Source organism: Bufo gargarizans, chromosome 6, assembly GCF_014858855.1.
Source record: "Bufo gargarizans isolate SCDJY-AF-19 chromosome 6, ASM1485885v1, whole genome shotgun sequence".
NCBI classification, from domain to species: Eukaryota; Metazoa; Chordata; class Amphibia; order Anura; family Bufonidae; genus Bufo; species Bufo gargarizans.
In genome coordinates, this window is record NC_058085.1 from 359,587,117 (window position 1) to 359,606,783 (window position 19,667).

The 19,667-nt window shown below is 44.9% G+C and overlaps 1 protein-coding gene across 2 annotated transcripts in view; it reads left to right on the top strand.

Moving 5' to 3' along the window:
- CEP55 (centrosomal protein 55) overlaps positions 1 to 19,667 on the top strand; it is a 44,787-nt gene that overhangs the window by 11,033 nt on the left and 14,087 nt on the right. For both annotated transcript variants that reach the window (XM_044298229.1, XM_044298230.1), the window contains one exon: positions 4,485 to 4,544. In XM_044298229.1, the coding sequence (XP_044154164.1) occupies positions 4,485 to 4,544 (60 nt within the window). The remainder of the gene's footprint in view (positions 1 to 4,484; positions 4,545 to 19,667) is intronic.

Sequence of the window (19,667 nt, forward strand, 5' to 3'; positions counted from 1 at the left end):
ATAATGAGTTTCCAGAATTAATTGCACTATACTTTTGAACAATCCCTTGAAGAGGGGTCATTTTATGGCAGTGGATCCTGGGGGGGGAAAGAATAATTACCAACGGCAGATACTTTTAATACATTGTAAATATGAGATTATTTTTCATTCAGCTTGCTTCAAAGTGATTTATTCCTATAGCAGTTCAGCAGCAAGTGTCTTTTTTGTGATGTCATCATTGTGTCATGTGATCCTAATTCATGATTTCATAATGGTCTCTTATGATGTCATAATGTTTGAATTATGATATAATGATGTCATCAGGGTGTCTTGTGGTGTCCTAATGCATTATGATGTCATATGTATTTATTATTTGAATTTTTTTACAAATGCATACAAAAGTTATAATTCAGTCACCAAATAATACCATTTACCCTCCCCACCTCCACGAAAGAACATATTAAGAGAAGAAATCCATCCGTCATTGGGGGACACAGGCCTTGACCATGGGTATAGCTGTTGCTGTTAGGAGGCGGACACTAAGCACACAAATTGTAAGCTCCTCCCTCTTCAGCTATATTCTTTCTTGCAGGGACTAAGCCAGGCATGTCCAAACTGCAGCCCTCCAGCTGTTGCAAAACAACTCCCAGCATGCCCTAATAGCTGTAAGTTATCCAGGCATGCTGGGAGTTGTAGTTTTGCAACAGCTGGAGGGCCGCAGTTTGGACATGCCTGGACTAAGCTGATCAGTTTTAGCTTGGTGTCTGTAGGAGGCAGACCGTCCGGTGATATGCAAATTTTGTCCTAAGAGACGGGAGACCAGAGGTCACTCAAACCCCCTGTTCGTTCCCGCTCTTTAAAAAAAAAAAAAAAAGGAGGACCAGAGGTCCCTGTAAAAACCTCTGTCTCTCGCCAGCAAGCGCATCACCAGGGGGCCGCACATCGAAGGTGGTGATCTGGCTGGAGCCAGGGGGGCCGAAGACTTTGGACAGGTGAGTAGGAGACTGCCCACAGCCCCCCCCCCCCTCCAGTACCCTCTCCTCCGCCCATGTGATGGTCCCCATGTGGTCGCCCTGTACTATGGGCGCTAATGAGAGCCCGGTAAATGTTTAAATGGTGCAGGGCTCAGGGGGCTGCTCCTGCTGTGTGGCCGCACGCACCGTGCTTCCCTGGTCCGGCGTCGTCATCCTCATGGCCGCTTCCACAGGGCCGCAATTGGTAATTGAGGCCCTGGCTGCATTTGTGGCCTACTACTGGGGGCGTCCATTTCCACGGCGGCGTCCTCCTGAACGCTGCTGGGGCAGCCGGGGTCGTCATTAATTGAGGCCCCTGCTTCAATGCGGCCTACTCTTGCAGTCATTTTGTGGGGCGGAGCTTGTGTTTGCCCCACACCAGCAGGAGAGGGGGTTCCGCCCACTTCCTGGATTTTAAGCACTTGGCGGGACGCTGATGGTATTGGCTGCTTGGAGGGACACAGGCTGGGTAAGTGTTGTTTGTCCCTTCGGGCAGGGCCTAACCTTCCCATTTGCCTCATTGGGGTGACAGGGGTGTCATTATGTCTGAACCCAGGTCCCGAAGCAGGTGGTCCCTTTGGTGCGTCATTTTGCCTGTACATCAAGTCGCACAAAATTTACTTTTCCTCAGTCAGACTCCCTCTGCTTTGCGTGTGCTGCGCCGCCATCAAGTGGATCGGCTCTGGACCCATTGCTTCCTGCTGCCCAACCTATGGAAGAACCGGAATGGGCGCGTTCCCTGTCTAGTGTGGTACAGGATGTCTCAAGTACCAAAAAAGCTATTGTGGGTAGCCCTCCCGTTCGGCCTGGCCACGGCTCCCAGGGTCCTTAAGAAGGTTCTGGCGGCAGTCATGGCCCTGTTCCATGCCAGGAGTATCGTAGCGATCCCTTACTTAGACGACATCCTGGTGAAGGGTCTGTCGTTCCAAGGGACGGCAGACAGCCTGAGCATAGTCCTGGACACCCTGGAGTGCTTTTGATGGATCGTGAACAGACAGAAGTCTTGTCTTATCCATCGCAGCGATTGACTTATATGGGCATGGTACTGGACACTTGTCAGGCCAAGGTGTTCTTGCCTCCAGAAAAACTATCCGCTCTCCATCTTCAGATTCGCTCATTGTTGCGGCCAGCTCCAGTTCCCATTCGTCGCTGCTAGCGGGCTCTTTGGTACATGGTTTCTGCCTTCGAAGCAGTTCCCTATGCTCAGTTCCATACCAGAGCGCTTCAGCGAGCCATTGTGTCCAGCTGGGATCGCTCCCCAGACTCCTTGGATCGGCCAATGCGTCTCCTTGCCCCAGTGCGCCGGGCCTCAGATGGTGAATGGCCTCTCCAATGTTGATATCGGGGCGTTCGTTTCTCCCTCTCCGTTGGAGGGTGTTAGCAACGGACGCAAGCCTCAGGGAGGAGTGTTGGAAAAAATCTCCCGGTCCAGGGGGGTATGGTAACGCGAGGAGCGCTCCCTTCCAATCAGTGTTCTGGAGTTGAGGGCTATTCGGCAACACTGGGCCGACCATCTCAGGGGTTGCCTGGTGTGGGTGCAGTTCAACAACTCCACGGCGGTGGTGTTCACCAATCACCCGAAGCTCAGCAGTTATAGAGGAGATGGCGCTGATTTTCAGCTGGGCGGAGAAATGGGTTCCGGCGCTATCGGCAGTTCACATTCCAGGCGTAGACAACTGAATCGCGGACTTTCTCAGCTGGGAGTGTCTCGATCTTGGCGAGTGGGCTCTTCACCCGCAGGTCTTTTAGGACATCTACGAGAGGTGGGGTCAGCCGGATGTGGCTCTCATGGCCTCAAGCTTCAACAACAAGGTGGTTGACTTCGTTGCACGGTCCAGGGACCCCATGGCACTGACATGCGATGCACTGATGATCGGTTACACATTTTCTTACGTGTTCCCGCCTCTTCAGCTCATTCCGCTTTTCAGGAAGATCAGGTCTGAGGGACTGCCCATCATTCTCGTGGCCCTAGATTGGCCGCGCAGGGTGTGGCGCACATCCCTAGTCTCACTTCTCGCCAACGAACCTTGGCGTCTTCCTCTTCGGGAGGACTTGCTGTCGCGGGGGCCGATCTTACACCCGAATTTAGGGTCTCCTCATTTAACAGGACCGGGCCCCACCCTTCCAGATGACTGCTCATTTGGCTCGGGTTGTGGGAGGCTCTTGGGCGATGCATCACAGGACTTCAGCCCTTCAGGTGTTCGTCGCTGACCTGGTCACCTTTGCATACTTTTTCTAAGTTTTAGAGTGCAATCCTTTGCATCTTCTGATGCTTCTTTGGGGCGTAGAGTTTTGCAAACAGCGGTTCACTGATTGGCAGGGGGGTTGTAGTTAAGCCAACCCTCAGGGACTGCTTTGGGACATCCCATGGTCAATGCCTGTGTCCTCCAATGAGACGGACGAGAAAACTAGATTTTTGTACTTACCGTAAAATCAGTCTCTCTTCCGTTCATTGGGGGACACAGCTCCCACCCAGTTTTTTGTTTATGGGCCTTTTCGGGCTTGTGTGGTTCTGGGTTTGCACATAATGTGATTTTCTTATGTCTGGCTTTTCCTACTGCTTATGCACTAAACTGATTAGCTTGGTCCCTGCAGGAAGGGATATAGCTGAAGAGGGAGGAGCTCACACTTCGTGTGCTTAATGTCTCCTCCTAGCGGCAACAGGCTATACCCATGGTCAAGGCCTGTGCCCCCCCCCCCCCCCCCCTCAATGAACGGAAGAGAAACAGATTTTACGGTAAGTACAAAAATCTAGTTTTAACACCTTTGCTCCACATCACACATTGCATTTGTTGTAAATGGATGACTTGTCCTGATGACATGACTTCATCCACAAGATGGCGACATTTCAGTCTTTGGTATGAAGTCTCTTTAGGGGTGCAGAGAATTTGTTAAAGGGGTTCTTCGAGATTTTAATGGCCTACTGCTAGGATAGTTCATGAGTATCGTATTGGTGGGGGTCGGATGCCCCTCATACCCCTAACCAGCTGTTTCAGGAAGCCTTGGATAGGCCACCAATATGAAAATCCTGGATATCCCCTTAAATTGATCAGCGTGATCAAAAAAAATAATTTTTTAGACGGTGCAGTATGTCACTGTACAGGATCTCCTCCGCTGTCTTGGGAAGGTGTTTACAACAGGCAGACATCTGACCAGCAATTAGCCATTCTTCTGTGACAGGTGGATAGAATTGTCATTTCGCAATGAATTTCACAGAAAATGTTTGCATAGTCTTGTTGTTATAATCCCCTGCACAGCTCATTATCTTGGTCCTCCCTTCCTCCTACAGTTAGTGGTTTTTACTATGATCTGCTCTTGTACATAGGAGCTGGATATATACTGGTTCTAGAGATGTGGCCCTATTTTCATCTGATGACTGATGTTTTATTGTGTTAACAGCCAATAAATCAGCCATAGTGATCTCTGTGTTGTCCTAAATAATAAAACCTTTTCTCTGTTTTTTTTTATTTTTTTTAATTTTTATTTTCCCAGAACCCAACCAAGGCAGACAATGCAAGCAGCATGCAGATCGTGGAGGCACAGTTACAAGACGTGAGTACTTGTTGCTTGCTTATGACCTATGTATATAATCATAGGGGTTAAAAGGGAATTCTGCTTTCTTTACATAGTTATATGGGCGGCCATCTTGACTGATGCACTGTAACAGCAGCTGAGATTTTCTTTACAAGCAGGCACTTGGATGTAGAAAAACAAAGTGAAAAAAATATTGACTTAGCATTTTGTGTCACTGTTCATCACCTACTGTTAAAACATATATTATATACTAAAACATACATGCCCTACTCACAAAAAGTTAGGGCTATTTGGCTTTCGGGTGAACCTTATGGAAAACGTAAAAAGTTTAGTAATATTACATCAGGAAAGTAGTGCATGTAAGTAGAAGCATGCAATGGTGATTTCCTCATATCAAACAATTAATTGAAACAAAAGCCAACACCAGTGGTGGGTATACCACCACAACAAATGTCAGTGTCTCAAAAACTTGTGATGTGGCCTTCAGCATCAATTACAGCTTGACAGCGACGTCTCTGCTGTTCACAAGTCGACTTATTGTCTGCTGAGGCATGGCACCCCACTCTTCTTGAAGGGTGGCCCTCAGGTAATTGAGGTTCTGGGGTACAGAGTTACGAGCCTCTACACGGTGACTAGTCTTCAATGGGATTCAGGTCTGGAGAAAGTGCAGGCCCCCATTCGCCAGCAGCCGTTCCCTAATGATGCAACCTCGATGAGCTATCGCATTGTCATCCATGAAGATGAAATTAGGCCTGTGTTGTTCATGCAGAGACACAATGACTTAATATTATGTTATTCAAGTAGTATGGGCTTGTCCCTTTACACTAACACCACCACCAAAGGCAAACAGTGACTGATGCATAGCGCTCTCCTTGACGTCTCCAACATTGTTGGTGGCCATCATTTGTGCTTAGCATGAATTGACTTATCAGTGAACAGCACTGAGGCCCACTGGTCCCTCATCCAGCGTAGATGCTCCCTGGCCCATAAAAGACGATGGTGGCGTGGTCAGGTACCCTTGCAGGTCGTCTAGCATGCAGACCACGCTGATGTAAATGGTTTCAAATGGTCTGATGTGACACTTGGAAGCCTCTCACCTCCCTTAAATATGCCAGGAGTTGTGTGGCATTCATCATCCGGTTCCACAAGGCATTGTTCACAATGAAGTGATCATCACTGTGGGATGTGGCCAAAGGATGTCCGCTTCTATGCCTTTCTGTGACTCTTCCAGTCTCTCTCTATCTCTGTTGCAACCTGCTGATGACTCTGTGACACTCTAAGCTCAGTGCCCACTTCCATTTCAGAACATCCTGCTTGAAGCCTCACAATGGCAAGGTACTGTTGATCAATTGTTAGGTGGTGTTTTGGTCTCATGATGTCAAAATGTGAACAGCATGATGAGGAGGACTGTTTTAATACCAATTCTAAATGAACCAGGAAATTGTTTGGGCGATTCATGGATTAAACACCTGTTGTGAATTTTGCCATTAAGCTCCTTGTTAGAGAACAGCAAGTTGTACAAAAACAAGTATTGAAACACTGAACAGTTCGACACGTGCTTTCAAAAGTCAAAAGAAGGTCACATTAAGTTCACCTGTAAAGGTTAGAGGGCATTTTAAGTTCATCCTGAAGTTTCAGCCACAAACCAAATATTCCTAACTTTGAGTAGCGTGTGTGTGTGTATATATACATACATACATACTGCCTGTCAAAAAAAAAAGTCACACACTCTAATATTTGGTTGGACCACCTTTAGCTTTGATTACAGCGCATATTCGCTGTGGCATTGTTTCGATAAGCTTCTGCAATGTCACAAGATTTATTTCCATCCAGTGTTGCATTCATTTTTCACCAAGATCTTGCATTGATGATGGTAGAGTCTGACTGCTGTGCAAAGCCTTCTCCAGCATATCCCAAAGATTCTCAATGGGGTTAAGGTCTGGACTCTGGTGGCCAATCCATGTGTGAAAATGATGTCTCATGCTTCCTGAACCACTCCTTCACAATTTGAGCCCTGATGAATCCTGGCATTGTCATCTTGGAATATGCCCGTGCCATCGGGGAAGAAAAAAAATCCATTGATGGAATACCCTGGTCATTCAGTATGTTCAGGTAGTCAGCTGGCCTCATTCTTGGAGCACATACTGTTGCTGAACCTAGACCTGACCAACTGCAGCAACCCCAGATCATAGCACTGCCCCCACAGGCTTGTACAGTAGGCACTAGGCATGATGGGTGCATCACTTCATCTGCCTCTCTTCTTACCCTGATGCGCCCATCACTCTGGAACAGGGTAAATCTGGACTCATCAGGCCACATCCCAATCCCTTGAGTTCCCTTCGCATTGTGCGTGTGGAAATGCTCCTACTTTCACTATTAAACATAGCGCTGAGTTCTACTGTTTTTCTTTGATTTGATTTCACCAAACGTTTAACTGATCGCCGATCACTATCATTCAGGATTTTTTTTCCTGCCACATTTCTTCCTCGAATACGATGGGTCCCCACTATCCTTCCAGTTCTTAATAATGCGTTGGACAGTTCTTAACCCAATTTTAGTAGTTTCTGCAATCTCCTTAGATGTTTTCTCTGCTTGATGCTTGCCAATGATTTTATCCTTCTCAAACAGACTAACCTCTTTTCCATGACCACGAGATGTCTTTCCACATGGTTGTTTAAGAAATGAGAAGCAACTCGTTGCATCAGTTGGGGTTAAATAACTTGTTGCCAGCTGAAAGATAATGGCCCATGCAGTAATTATCCAATAGGAGGCTTATAACGATTTGCTTAGTTGAATCCAGGTGGTGACTTTTTTTTACCCTGTAGATAGTAGAAGTTACGCAAATTCAAAGTAAAATAGGTACTCAGAGCCTGTATAAAAGGTTTTTCCGGATCTCAAAAATCCAGGCTTAATTATTGATGATAATCGGTAAGATAGGCAATGTGTATCTAATTGATGGGCATCCAACACCCTGCACTCCTGCTGCTTAGTATTTTCAGTAGCTTGAAGAGCAGCAATGGCCGGAGCTGTGTTCCTGTGGAATCTCTGCTAATCAGATATTGATGGCCTATCCTGAGGATGTTGGGTCTTTGGTGCTTGGTAAGGAGCTTCTGGGTGCCTTCTGTTTAACACTGGCAGACACTTGGATGCAGAGTCCATGATCGTCAATAACGCCAATCGCAAGCTTTTAACCGATCAAATGCCATGGTTAATTGCAACAAAGGGATCTGGGCGGTCTATCCTGGGGACCGAACGGCTCCTCTCCCCCTCACCAAGATCGAGGGAGCCGTTTTGTTTTCTATGATAGCCTCTGGCCCTCTGAAGGCTCCAAGGCCTGTCATTAAAAGTTACCAGGTTAAATCATTGCGGTCTATAGGAGGAGTGGTAACAAATAAAAAAAATGGTTCCAGCACTTGAAATAAAGTTGTGTTGTTTCTTTGTCTTTATTTAAGGTAACAGCATAACACACTGGGGCAAATCCATTCACCTTATGGAAGTTGATGCGTTTCGAACAAACCGTTCCTAATCATAACCACGATGAGTGTCAAGACCTGAAATTTAAGGTCTGAACCCCTCCTCCATACGGAAGTGAGAAGGTGGGAGAATCTGACACCTGACCACAGGCAGGGCACTCATCAGCCTGTCATATGATACACATGTGAATTGAAAATCCAAGCCCGATAAAAAAAAAAAAAACATAGATAAGTATAGATAGACATATGTCATTACATTAGATTCAATTGTAATATCAGGAGAAAAAACCCTCTGTAATCATGGCACAACAATAACTTAAAAAAACTGCACAGGATGGATCGGGTCATTGAGTTAAAGGGGTTATCCCATCATAATGATCACTGTTAAATCTCGGGGGCCGCGCTTGCCCAGAAGACTCCTTTTCTCCCGGCTGGGCTGCTCGCTGTCCTGAACGCACACGCGTGATGGTGACTTCTTCCTGGCCAGAATAGTACAGAGTCGCGAACGCGCACGCCGACTCTACTATACTGGCCAGGAATAAGTCACTATGGTGCATGTGCGGCGACGTGCGCATTCAGTCCAGCGCGCGGCCGGGAGAAGATTTCAATCAAGATGAAGCCCGTCCCCAGCCAGAATCCAGGAAGAGAACGGCGCGCTGGCAGCAGGTAAGTATGAAAATGCGAAGTGGGGTAATCCCTTTAAAGGGAACCTGTCACCAGGATTTTGCGCATAGAGCTGGGGACATGGGCTGTGGCCACTAGCACATCTGCAATACCCAATCCCCATAGCTCTCTGCGCTTTTATTGTGTTAAACAGTTTTGACCCATATGCAAATGACCTGATGAGTCTTGTATCTGGAGATGAGTCAAGCGGAAAGGAGCCCAGCACCGCCCCGCGTCCTCCGAATCTCCTCCTTGCTGGCTGACGTCACAGAGCTGGAGCGCCGAAATCTCGCGATGCGCGAGCTAGCGCATGCGCAGTGTCGGCATCATGTTCATTCCCTGTACTGGCATCAGCACAGGGAACGAACTACGCATGCGCTAGCTCGCGCATCGCGAGATTTCGGCGCTCCAGCTCTGTGACGTCAGCCAGCAAGGAGGAGATTCGGAGGACGTGGGGCGGTGCTGGGCTCCTTTCCGCTTGACTCATCTCCAGATACAGGACTCATATCAGGTCATTTGCATATGGATCAAAACAGTTTTTTAACACAATAAAAGCGCAGAGAGCTATGGGACCTGGGTACTGCAGATGTGCTAGCGGCCATCTAGCAGCCCATGTCCCCAGCTCTATGGCCAAAATCCTGGTGACAAGTTCCCTTTAAGCAAGGACAAAAAGCAGAGGGAAGATACTTTGCCTGGTAAAAAGTGTAATCATAAAATTAATTTTGGCAAAAACACAACTCATAACAAAAAAACAATCCAACGGGCAGATGCCCATTCATTGGTAAAAGTGCATGAGTTCCTTCCTCAGATTTAAACCTGTGGGATACCCGGTGTTCAGTGTGAAAATCCAGTAAGCTTCTCTCAAGAGAATGGTCGTCTTATAGTCACCACCTCTAGGAGGAGCTGTCACCTTCTCTATTGCAAAAGCACGAAAATAACTGCAACACGCCAGACCTGCAGGGTATAGCGAAGTGAGGTCACGGTTATGGACAATCGAGGGTTGCTCACTGTATTGGAGAACCCTGGGCAGGCGCGTGGCAGTGAAGGAGAGGTAGACACGGTTCCTCTGGGGCACACTCTGTATGTAGGGACCAGGCCTGATGGTGGATGAGGTGCCCTGGATGTTACGGGTATTTTGAGTGCCTGGGGCAAGGTCCCTGTTGGATTCGTGACGCCAGTGCCTTTGACGGTGGCACACCGGTTGGTAGTTGGAATGATTGAGGTACACAGGTAGTATAGTAAACAAAACGTTACTTTACTGAACAGCCCAACTTTGTACATCAGATGGTACACAGTCTCTCAAATCACAGTTTCACAAGTAGGCTTTCTTCCACAAAATGGCAGGTAATAATTATGCAAGATACGCAGAGGGTAAATTCACAACGCACTCAGAAGCAGGTTGTACCTTTCCTCAGAAATAGTGTACACTGTTCTTTCTAGAACTCCTGTCTGGCTTTCTATCCCAAGGCCCGGATGCCTAAAGGGTGGCTTAAATCCTTGGTAATTATATCTTCCTCAGGTATTAGATTCTTGCTTTATTTTCTAAAGCATCTGCCCATCAGGGTTACTTATCTTTCCCTGGGATTTCCTTACTTGTTTGGTGGATGACTGTGGGTTTCTCCCAGGAGGTTCTGTCCTGCAACTGGGGTGACTTCAGAGCTAACTAAGGCTCTCTTGGCTTCAGGCAGGCTGGATCTCCTCATTAGCATCCTGGTCATAGCTAGCAGCCAGGGCTATCCAGCTGCATGTCAGGAGGAGGCTTTCTAACCTCTGTCTTCTCAGACTCCTGACTCTACACTAACTCTCCCTGTCTGGGCCTGGACATTTATACTAGGGGCTCCCTATCTCCCTCTAGTGTCTGGGATGTCTAACTACACCCAACTAGGCCTGCTATTGCATCATACAGGGGAACCTTACATATAAAAACACATTAGAAAAAATGCACAATTAAATATAACATTTCTGTCCCTTGTGAGTAGGAGTAATGCGCACACCAATTGACCCTTGGGTAGTGCCCACCCCTACCTAGTGGGACACTACATAACTGCGATTATGTATTTGTATAAAATGTTTTGCTTAGAAACATTAATTGCTGAGGGATTAGTTATATAATTAAGGTGCTCTAATATCTAATCTTCAATTTTCTGGTTGAGCTACCAACATACATTGAATCGCAGGCAGAGCACTGTATGATATACAATGCTCGAGGTGTTACAGGTCATGTAAGCTTTAATGAGGAAGGTGACGGTGATCAGCATTATGAAAGGTCTTTGTTACCATTGCAGGTTTTACAACTGTGGATACCGCACCTAGTAAAGCCTGTATATTTGATCCATGTATTACATGCTGTCTTGGGTTTACAAAAAAGGGGGAGGGGGCCTAACCCGGGTAAAGGTATTTGTATACACATATATTAATGCCAAGAATAGCCTAAACCTATCTTAACCCAGGTATAAAGTGTGTATTAAAACTTCACTTTTAATTCGACATAATGATAGAACGGCTGTGAGCCATAACAAACAATTAAAACACATTGGGCCAGATTTATCATTAGTTCAGGTCAAAATAATGGAGTGAAAAAGTCCCAAACGCTAAAACTGCGCACAAATTTGCGCTATGCTCGCCAGTTTTCTGAAAGTGGGCGTGTTTTCTTATGTAAATGAATCTCTAGACAGATTTACTATTGGGACTTTTTAAAAAGTCCCAAACAAGTCGCAATTTCACTCCAGTGAGGACCGAGCATATCTTATGAGACTTTTTAATAGAACATGCGACTTTTTCATAAACGTGCGACTTTTGTAAAGCTGCTTACTGACGGATAAACTGCTACCGTCAAACCACATTTATTACAGTCTTAAAGGGCCGATCATAAATCTGACTTGGCTAAAACTGACTTTAGCCATATGTTAAAGTGGAGTGAGCTGTCAGAGTAATGATAAATCTGGCCCTTTGTTTCCACCCCAAAGAGTTGACGACTTAGTTGCCACCAGGGTGAAGGAGATGTGCTCACACCTATTCACCACAACTATATCTGCAGAGCTTTAACATAGGGGGGCAATGTGTGGATGGACTAATGTAAGCGAACTACCTGTATTTACTGCAAAACCTGATTAAATGGAATAGGTGACTGTGCTCCTACACACAGACGTGCACAGCACACTTGTCCGACACTACGTCAGTAGCTGTAGAGACGCATTCACACACTGCACACGCTGCTCAGCGCTCCGCCGAGCTCAAAAACCTTGCTATATTGAATGAAATGTCCTACACAACGACCTCTAAGCTAATAAGCAACATTGGAGTGGACAACAATTGTTTAAAACAATCAACTGCCCCCCAACATGGGTTTACATGTGAAAAATGAAGGAGAGATAGTATTGGCTAAAGGGTGGACGTCTAGACGCCATTCTACATCCATTTTTAAGTGTGTTATACACGATATTATCTACATCCCGGATCGGTAAACATTTCTTAATCTGCTGTATCTGCTATATGTTGAAACCAAAGTGGGTAAGTTGGGAGTATCTCTCTTTCTAGTAGCCCCAGTATTAATACTCCTAGTATTGGCTTTGAACAATAGGTCCCGTATAGATTTGTTGCCCCTCGATAACATCCACTGTGAATAGTCTCTGTTGGAGAGACGGTTACTGATAATTTGGCGCTCTCTCTGGAACGCAGCATCCGTACTCTAATTCCTGTGAGCTTGAATGAATTCCCCAACAGGAATAGCCTCAAAGGGGTTATCCCATCATAATGATTAGGATAAAATTCATCCCCACTTACCTTGTTGTCATTTTGGTCTCCCCTGGTTATGGCCACCGCTCTTCTCCGTAATCCCTGTGGCCGCGCTTGCGCAGAAGACTCTTCCTTTTCTCCCGGCTGGACCGTTCGCTGTCCTGAATACGCATGCGCGATGGTGACTTCTTCCTGGTCAGAATAGTACAGAGCTGCAAACGTGCACGCCGGCTCTGTACTATACTGGACAGGAATAGGTCACCATGGCGCGTTTGCGTTCAGTTCAGCGCACTGCGCAGCCGGTAGAAGACTTCAATCAAGATGAAGCCCGCCCCCAGCCAGAATCCAGGAAGTGAACGGCGCGCTGGCAGCAGGTAAGTATAAATAGGCGAAGTGGGATAACCCCTTTAATAGTGTGTATGGGATGAAGACTATTTGCTCTCAAAATCGTTTTACCCATAATTTCTTTGTGATAGGTTTCGGTTAAAATTTAATTGGTTGGGATAACCTGTAAGTCTAAGATCCAAAAAACTGATGTTGTGAGGGCAGGTAAAATGCAGATTATATGGATTGTTAAAATACTGCTTGAAATCGGGTATGGCAGATACATTGCAGCTCCAAATAAGGAGCAAATAATCAAAGTATCTGCCATACCACTGTATCTGCTGGCAAGCAATACATGGATCAAATATACAGGCTTTACTAGGTGCGGTAGCCACCCTTGTAAAATATCATGTGCTGGTAACAGACATTTCGTAATGCGGATCACTGTCGCCTTCCCCATTCAATGTACAGTACAGACCAAAAGTTTGGACACGCCATCTCATTCAAAGAGTTTTCTTTATTTTCATGACTATGAAATTTGTAGATTCACACTGAAGGCATAAAAACTATGAATTAACACATGTGGAATTATATACATAACAAAAAAGTGTGAAACAACTGAAAATATGTCATATTCTAGGTTCTTCAAAGTAGCCACCTTTTGCTTTGATTACTGCTTTGCACACTCTTGACATTCTCTTGATGAGCTTCAAGAGGTAGTCACCTGAAATGGTTTTCACTTCACAGGTGTGCCCTGTCAGGTTTAATAAGTGGGATTTCTTGCCTTATAAATGGGGTTGGGACCATCAGTTGCGTTGTGGAGGAGCCAGGTGGATACACAGCTGATAGTCCTACTGAATAGACTGTTAGAATTTGTATTATGGCAAGAAAAAAGCAGCTAAGTAAAGAAAAACAAGTGGCCATCATTACTTTAAGAAATGAAGGTTAGTCAGTCCGAATAATTGGGAAAACTTTGAAAGTGTCCCCAAGTGCAGTCACAAAAACCATCAAGCGCTACAAAGAAACTGGCTCACATGCGGAACGCCCCAGGAAAGGAAGACCAAGAGTCACCTCTGTTGCGGGGGATAAGTTCATCCGAGTCACCAGCCTCAGAAATCGCAGGTTAACAGCAGCTCAGATTAGAGACCAGGTCAATGCCACACAGAGTTCTAGCAGCAGACACATCTCTAGAACAACTGTTAAGTGGAGACTGTGTGAATTAGGCCATTATGGTAGAATATCTGCTAGGAAACCACTGCTAAGCACAGGCAACAAGCAGAAGAGACTTGTTTGGGCTAAAGAACACAAGGAATGGACATTAGACCAGTGGAAATCTGTGCTTTGGTCTGATGAGTCCAAATTTGAGATCTTTGGTTCCAACCACCGTGTCTTTGTGCAACACAGAAAACATAGAAAGTGTCGGCAGATAAGAACCATTTGGCCCATCTAGTCTGCCCAATATATCTGAATCCTATGAATAGTCCCTGGCCCTATCTTATATGAAGGATGGCCTTATGCCTATCCCATGCATGCTTAAACTCCTTCACTGTATTTGCAGCTACCACTTCTGCAGGAAGGCTATTCCATGCATCCACTACTCTCAGTAAAGTAATACTTACTTATATTACTTTTAAACCTTTGCCCCTCTAATTTAAAACTGTGTCCTCTTGTGGTAGTTTTCTTCTTTTAAATATTCTCTCCTCCTTTACCGAGTTGATTCCCTTTATGTATTTAAAAGTTTCTATCATATCCCCTCTGTCTCTTCTTTCTTCCAAGCTATACATATTAAGGTCTTTTAACCTTTCCTGGTAAGTTTTATCCTGCAATCCATGTACTAGTTTAGTAGCTCTTCTCTGAACTCTCTCTAGAGTATCTATATCCTTCTGGAGATATGGCCTCCAGTACTGCGCACAATACTCCAAGTGAGGTCTCACCAGTGTTCTGTACAGCGGCATAAGCACTTCACTCTTTCTACTGCTTATACCTCTCCCTATACATCCAAGCATTCTGCTGGCATTTCGTGCTGCTCTATTACATTGTCTTCCCACCTTTAAGTCTTCTGAAATAATTACTCCTAAATCCCTTTCCTCAGATACTGAGGTCAGGACTGTGTCAAATATTCTATATTCTGCCCTTGGGATTTTACGCCCCAGGTGCATTATCTTGCACTTATCCACATTAAATTTCAGTTGCCAGAGTTCTGACCATTCTTCTAGTTTTCCTAAATCCTTTTCCATTTGGCGTTTCCCTCCAGGAACATCAACGCTGTTACATATCTTTGTGTCATCAGCAAAAAGACAAACCTTACCATCGAGGCCTTTTGCAATATCACTTATGAAGATATTAAACAAAATTGGTCCCAGTACAGATCCCTGTGGAACCCCACTGGTAACATGACCTTGTTTTGAATGTTCTCCATTGACTACAACCCTCTGTTGCCTGTCCCTCAGCCACTGCCTAATCCACTCAACAATATGGGAGTCCATGCTCAATGACTGCAGTTTATTGATAAGTCTTCTATGTGGGACGGTATCAAAAGCCTTACTAAAATCTAGATATGCGATGTCTACTGCACCTCCACCGTCTATTATTTTAGTCACCCAGTCAACAAAATCTATAAGATTTGTTTGACATGATCTCCCTGAAGTAAACCCATGTTTTTCATCTTGCAATCCATGGGATTTTAGATGTTCCACAATCCTATCCTTTAATAGGGTTTCCATTTATTTGCCTACTATTGATGTCAGACTCACTGGTCTATAGTTGCTCGATTCCTCCCTACTACCTTTCTTGTGAATGGGCACGACATTTGCCAATCTTCCGGGAAGACTCCTGTTACTAATGATTGGTTAAATAAATCTGTTAACGGTTTTGCCAGCTCACCACTAAGCTCTTTTAATAATTTTGGGTGTATCCCATCAGGCCCCTGTGACTTATTTGTCTTCACTTTAGACAGCTGGCTTAGAACATCTTCCTCTGTAAAGACACATGCATCAAACGATTTATTAGTCATCCTTTCTAGTGGAGGTCCTTCTCCTTTTTCTTTTGTAAAAACTGAACTGAAGTATTCATTAAGGCAGTCGGCTAGCCCTTTATTCTCTTCTACATACCTTCCGTCCTTTGTTTTTAATTTAGTTATTCCTTGTTTTAATTTCCTTTTCATTTATATATCAAAAAGGTGAACGGATTTGATGCCTTCAGTGTGAATCTACAATTTTCATATAGTCATGAAAATAAATAAAACTCTTTGAATGAGAAGGTGTGTCCAAACTTTTGGTCTGTACTGTATGTTGGTAGCTCATCCAGAAAATTCAAGATTAGGATATTAGAGCACCTTAATTATATAACGAATCCCTCAGCAATTAATGTTTCTAAGCAAAACATTTTATACAAATACATAATCGCAGTTATTTTCGTGCTTTTGCGATAGAGAAGGTGACAGCTCCTCCTAGAGGTGGTGACTATAAGACGACCATTCTCTTGAGAGAAGCTTACTGGATTTTCAGACTAAACACCAGGCATCCCACAGGTTTAAATCTGAGGAAGGAACTCATGCACTTTTACCAATGAATGGGCATCTGCCCGTTGGATTGTTTTTTTTGTTATGAGTTGTGTTTTTGCCATTTATTAATTTTATGATTACACTTTTTACCAGGCATAGTATCTTCCCTCTGCTTTTTGTCCTTACTTAAAAGGGTTGTCCGGGTTCAGAGCTGAACCCGGACATACACTTATTTTCACCCCGGCAGCCCTCCTGAGCCTGGCATCGGAGCATCTCATGCTCCGATGCGCTCCTGTGCCCTGCGCTAGATCGCGCAGGGCACAGGCTCTTGTGTTTTCAATAACACACTGCCGGGCGGTAACTTCCGCCCAGCGGTGTGTTCGGTGACGTCACCGGCTCTGAGGGGCGGGCTTCAGCTCTGCCCTAGCCGTTTTACTGGCTAGGGCAGAGCCAAATCCCGCCCATCAGTGCCCGTGACGTCACCGGGCTGCCTGTCAGCCCCATAGAGAGCCCCGGTACGTCACCGGAACTCAGAAAAATGCCTTTGCCCTGCGCGATTTAGCGCAGGGCAAAGCAGAGCATCGGAGCATGAACTGCTCCGATGCTCATGTCAGGGGGGCTGCCGGGGTGAAAATGGAGGTATGTCCAGGTTCAGCTCTGAACCTGGACAACCCCTTTAACTCTATGACCCGATCCATACTGTGCGTTTTTGTCATTGTTGTGCCATGATTAGAGGTTTTTTTTTCTCTTGATATTACGATTGAATCTAATGTATTGACATATGTATAACTATACTTATCTATGTTTATCGGGCTTGAATTTTCTATTCACATGTGTATCATATGACAGGCTGATGAGTGCCCTGCCTGTGGTCGGGTGTTTGATTCTCCCACCTTCTCACTTCCATATGGAGGAGGGGTTCAGACCTTAAATTTCACTGTCTTGACGCTCATCGTGGTTACGATTAAGAACTGTTTGTTTGAAACGCGTCAACTTCCATAAGGACCAGTGTGTTATGCTGTTAATTTTATATAAAGACAAAGAAACAACGCAACTTTATTTTGAGTGCAGGATCCTGCTGTGTTCTGTGCACGCAGGGAATCTAATCAAGGTGAGCTGGAAATAACAGTACATATGGATATAGGAGGAGTGATCAGGTGATCTCATGTTTAAAGTTTCCTACAGTAAGTGTAAAAAAAAAAAAATTTGAAAAAAAGATAAAAATTCCAATTGCCCTACATTTTGTTATTTTAATAAATAAAAAAATTGCTATCGCTATGTCCCTAACTGCCCATGCTGGCCACCTCGCTATTTTTTTGTGGCTTCAACTCCCGGAAAAAATGAGTAGTATCAATGAAAAATACAGATTACCCCACAAAAAAAAAAAAAAAAAACTCACGCAGCTCCCTAGACATAAATCTAAAAAGGTTATGGGGGTAAGAATATGGTGACGAAAAAAAAAAAAAAAATTACATAAGGTTTTTTTTTAGTAAAACGGAAGAGAAAGTATAACCATGGGGTATCGTTGCAATTGTACTGACCCGCAGAACGAAGCGAACATATCAGTTTTATCACAGGGAACACTGTAAAAACCAAACCCATGAAACGGTCATTGAATGGTTTTGTTTTTTTCAATTCTACCACATTTGGAATTTTTTCCTGCTTCCCACTGTGATGCTAAATGGTGCCGTTAGAAAGTACAACTTGTCCTGCAAAAAAACAAGCCTTCATATGGCTATGTGAATGGAAAAGTAGAAAGTTCTGGCTTTTAGGAAGGCAGGGAGTAACTGAAAATCGCTGAGTCAGGTAGGAGTTAAAGGGCTTGTCTAGTTTTTTTTACTCGTTAAATTTCAACCACGTCCTGTCCTCCGCCACTCTGTTACCGCTGCCTACATTGGTCTTCCTGTCCCCGTCTGTACATTTCCAGATGGACGAGGTCATGTGTGCCGCTGCAGTCAATGACTGGCCTCAGTGGTGAGGTGTCCCAGAGCAGCACATCAATACTGGGTCACATGATGCTTGGGGACAGGCCACCGATGAGTACAGTCATTGAATACATGAAGTCAAAATTTTTATAAACGTGTATTTTTTTTTCAAAAGTATTGCCAAACAGAAGGGAAGCGTGGGGGGGGAGGGGGAGAAGGCTTGATTTAAAAAAAAAAAAATATATAAAGTACAAAAACATACATAAGAAACATTGGTTATGTAGCATCCAGACAGTTCAAGACTTGTAGAATAGTAAGGCATGGGAAGAATGCAGCTACTTGTTGTTTGGTCCCTCGGTCTGCCTAGTGCAAAGAAACACACCTAGGTAGAAAAAAAACTAGCTAAGGAATCAGCGCTGTGTGATTTATTTTATTCCATTACGCTATGCAATCATAGTCTCTGAATCAAATGAAACAATGAAAAGTTTGTTCCAACTTTTCGTTCTTACTGGTGTAAATTGATTTGTAAGTTATGACTTGTATCTGTCTGTAAACACATATGGTGACTGCATGTTCTCTACTGTATTTGGAACACTTTATTCATGTGCAGAGCCTGTTATCAGTGGGTGTGGGTGCCCGGGATGGCACTCGTACAGTTTTTCTCAGCTACAATACCTTTGCTATGCCATCACTTGTAAGCATCAGCTGATGTGAAATCCATCATTCGCACCCTCACTCATATTATGCTATCTAGACTAGGGTTGTAGCGGGTATTGAATTATCAATACCCAATTGATACTTTTGTACCGGGATTTGACATTCACTGAACATGTAAAATATAAGAACTGAATCGCACATCCTCAATACTATGCTTTTATCTAATAACTGCTTCTCAGCGAAATTGAACGTATACCTACCCCTATGCTGCATGCTGTGCATGAGGCATTAGTATACAATTTGTTTAAAAAAAAAAAAGCATAGGCGCACTCACCACGACAAGGTTGCCTCTTTGAATGCGACCCTATTCAAAATTTGGCGCAGCGCTGCACAGCGACCACCGACTTGCAGCACCGCACCAGCAGGCAACGGGACCCAGCAGCCAAACGGCGCCTTCGCTGTCTGGTGATGGGGATGAACAACTGAATCAAGCAAGTGGAGCACGATACCTTGGTAGCAGCAGAGGAAGGGATGCAGAGCCCGGCTGTTAACTGTCGGCATGTGGGGCGTCTGATTCTCTGTGCGCTTGGAGACTTGACAAAATGATCCGTAGTACCCCAAAACGCATTGTCTCTCAATAAACCTTATCTATATATTCAACACCTGGTTGTGACCTTGCGCTTTGTGTCCACATGCTCACTTGACTCACGGTCCAGTGGAGCTCCAGCCGGCACCCGCCTCCTGTATTTGTATTGAAAGGTTATTTATCTTCATTGGTGGCGCAGTGCACGCCCCCCCACCCCCCTTCGCTTCTGATCGGAGCCTCAGGACACTACTGAAGCCCTCCATGGTAATCTCTCTG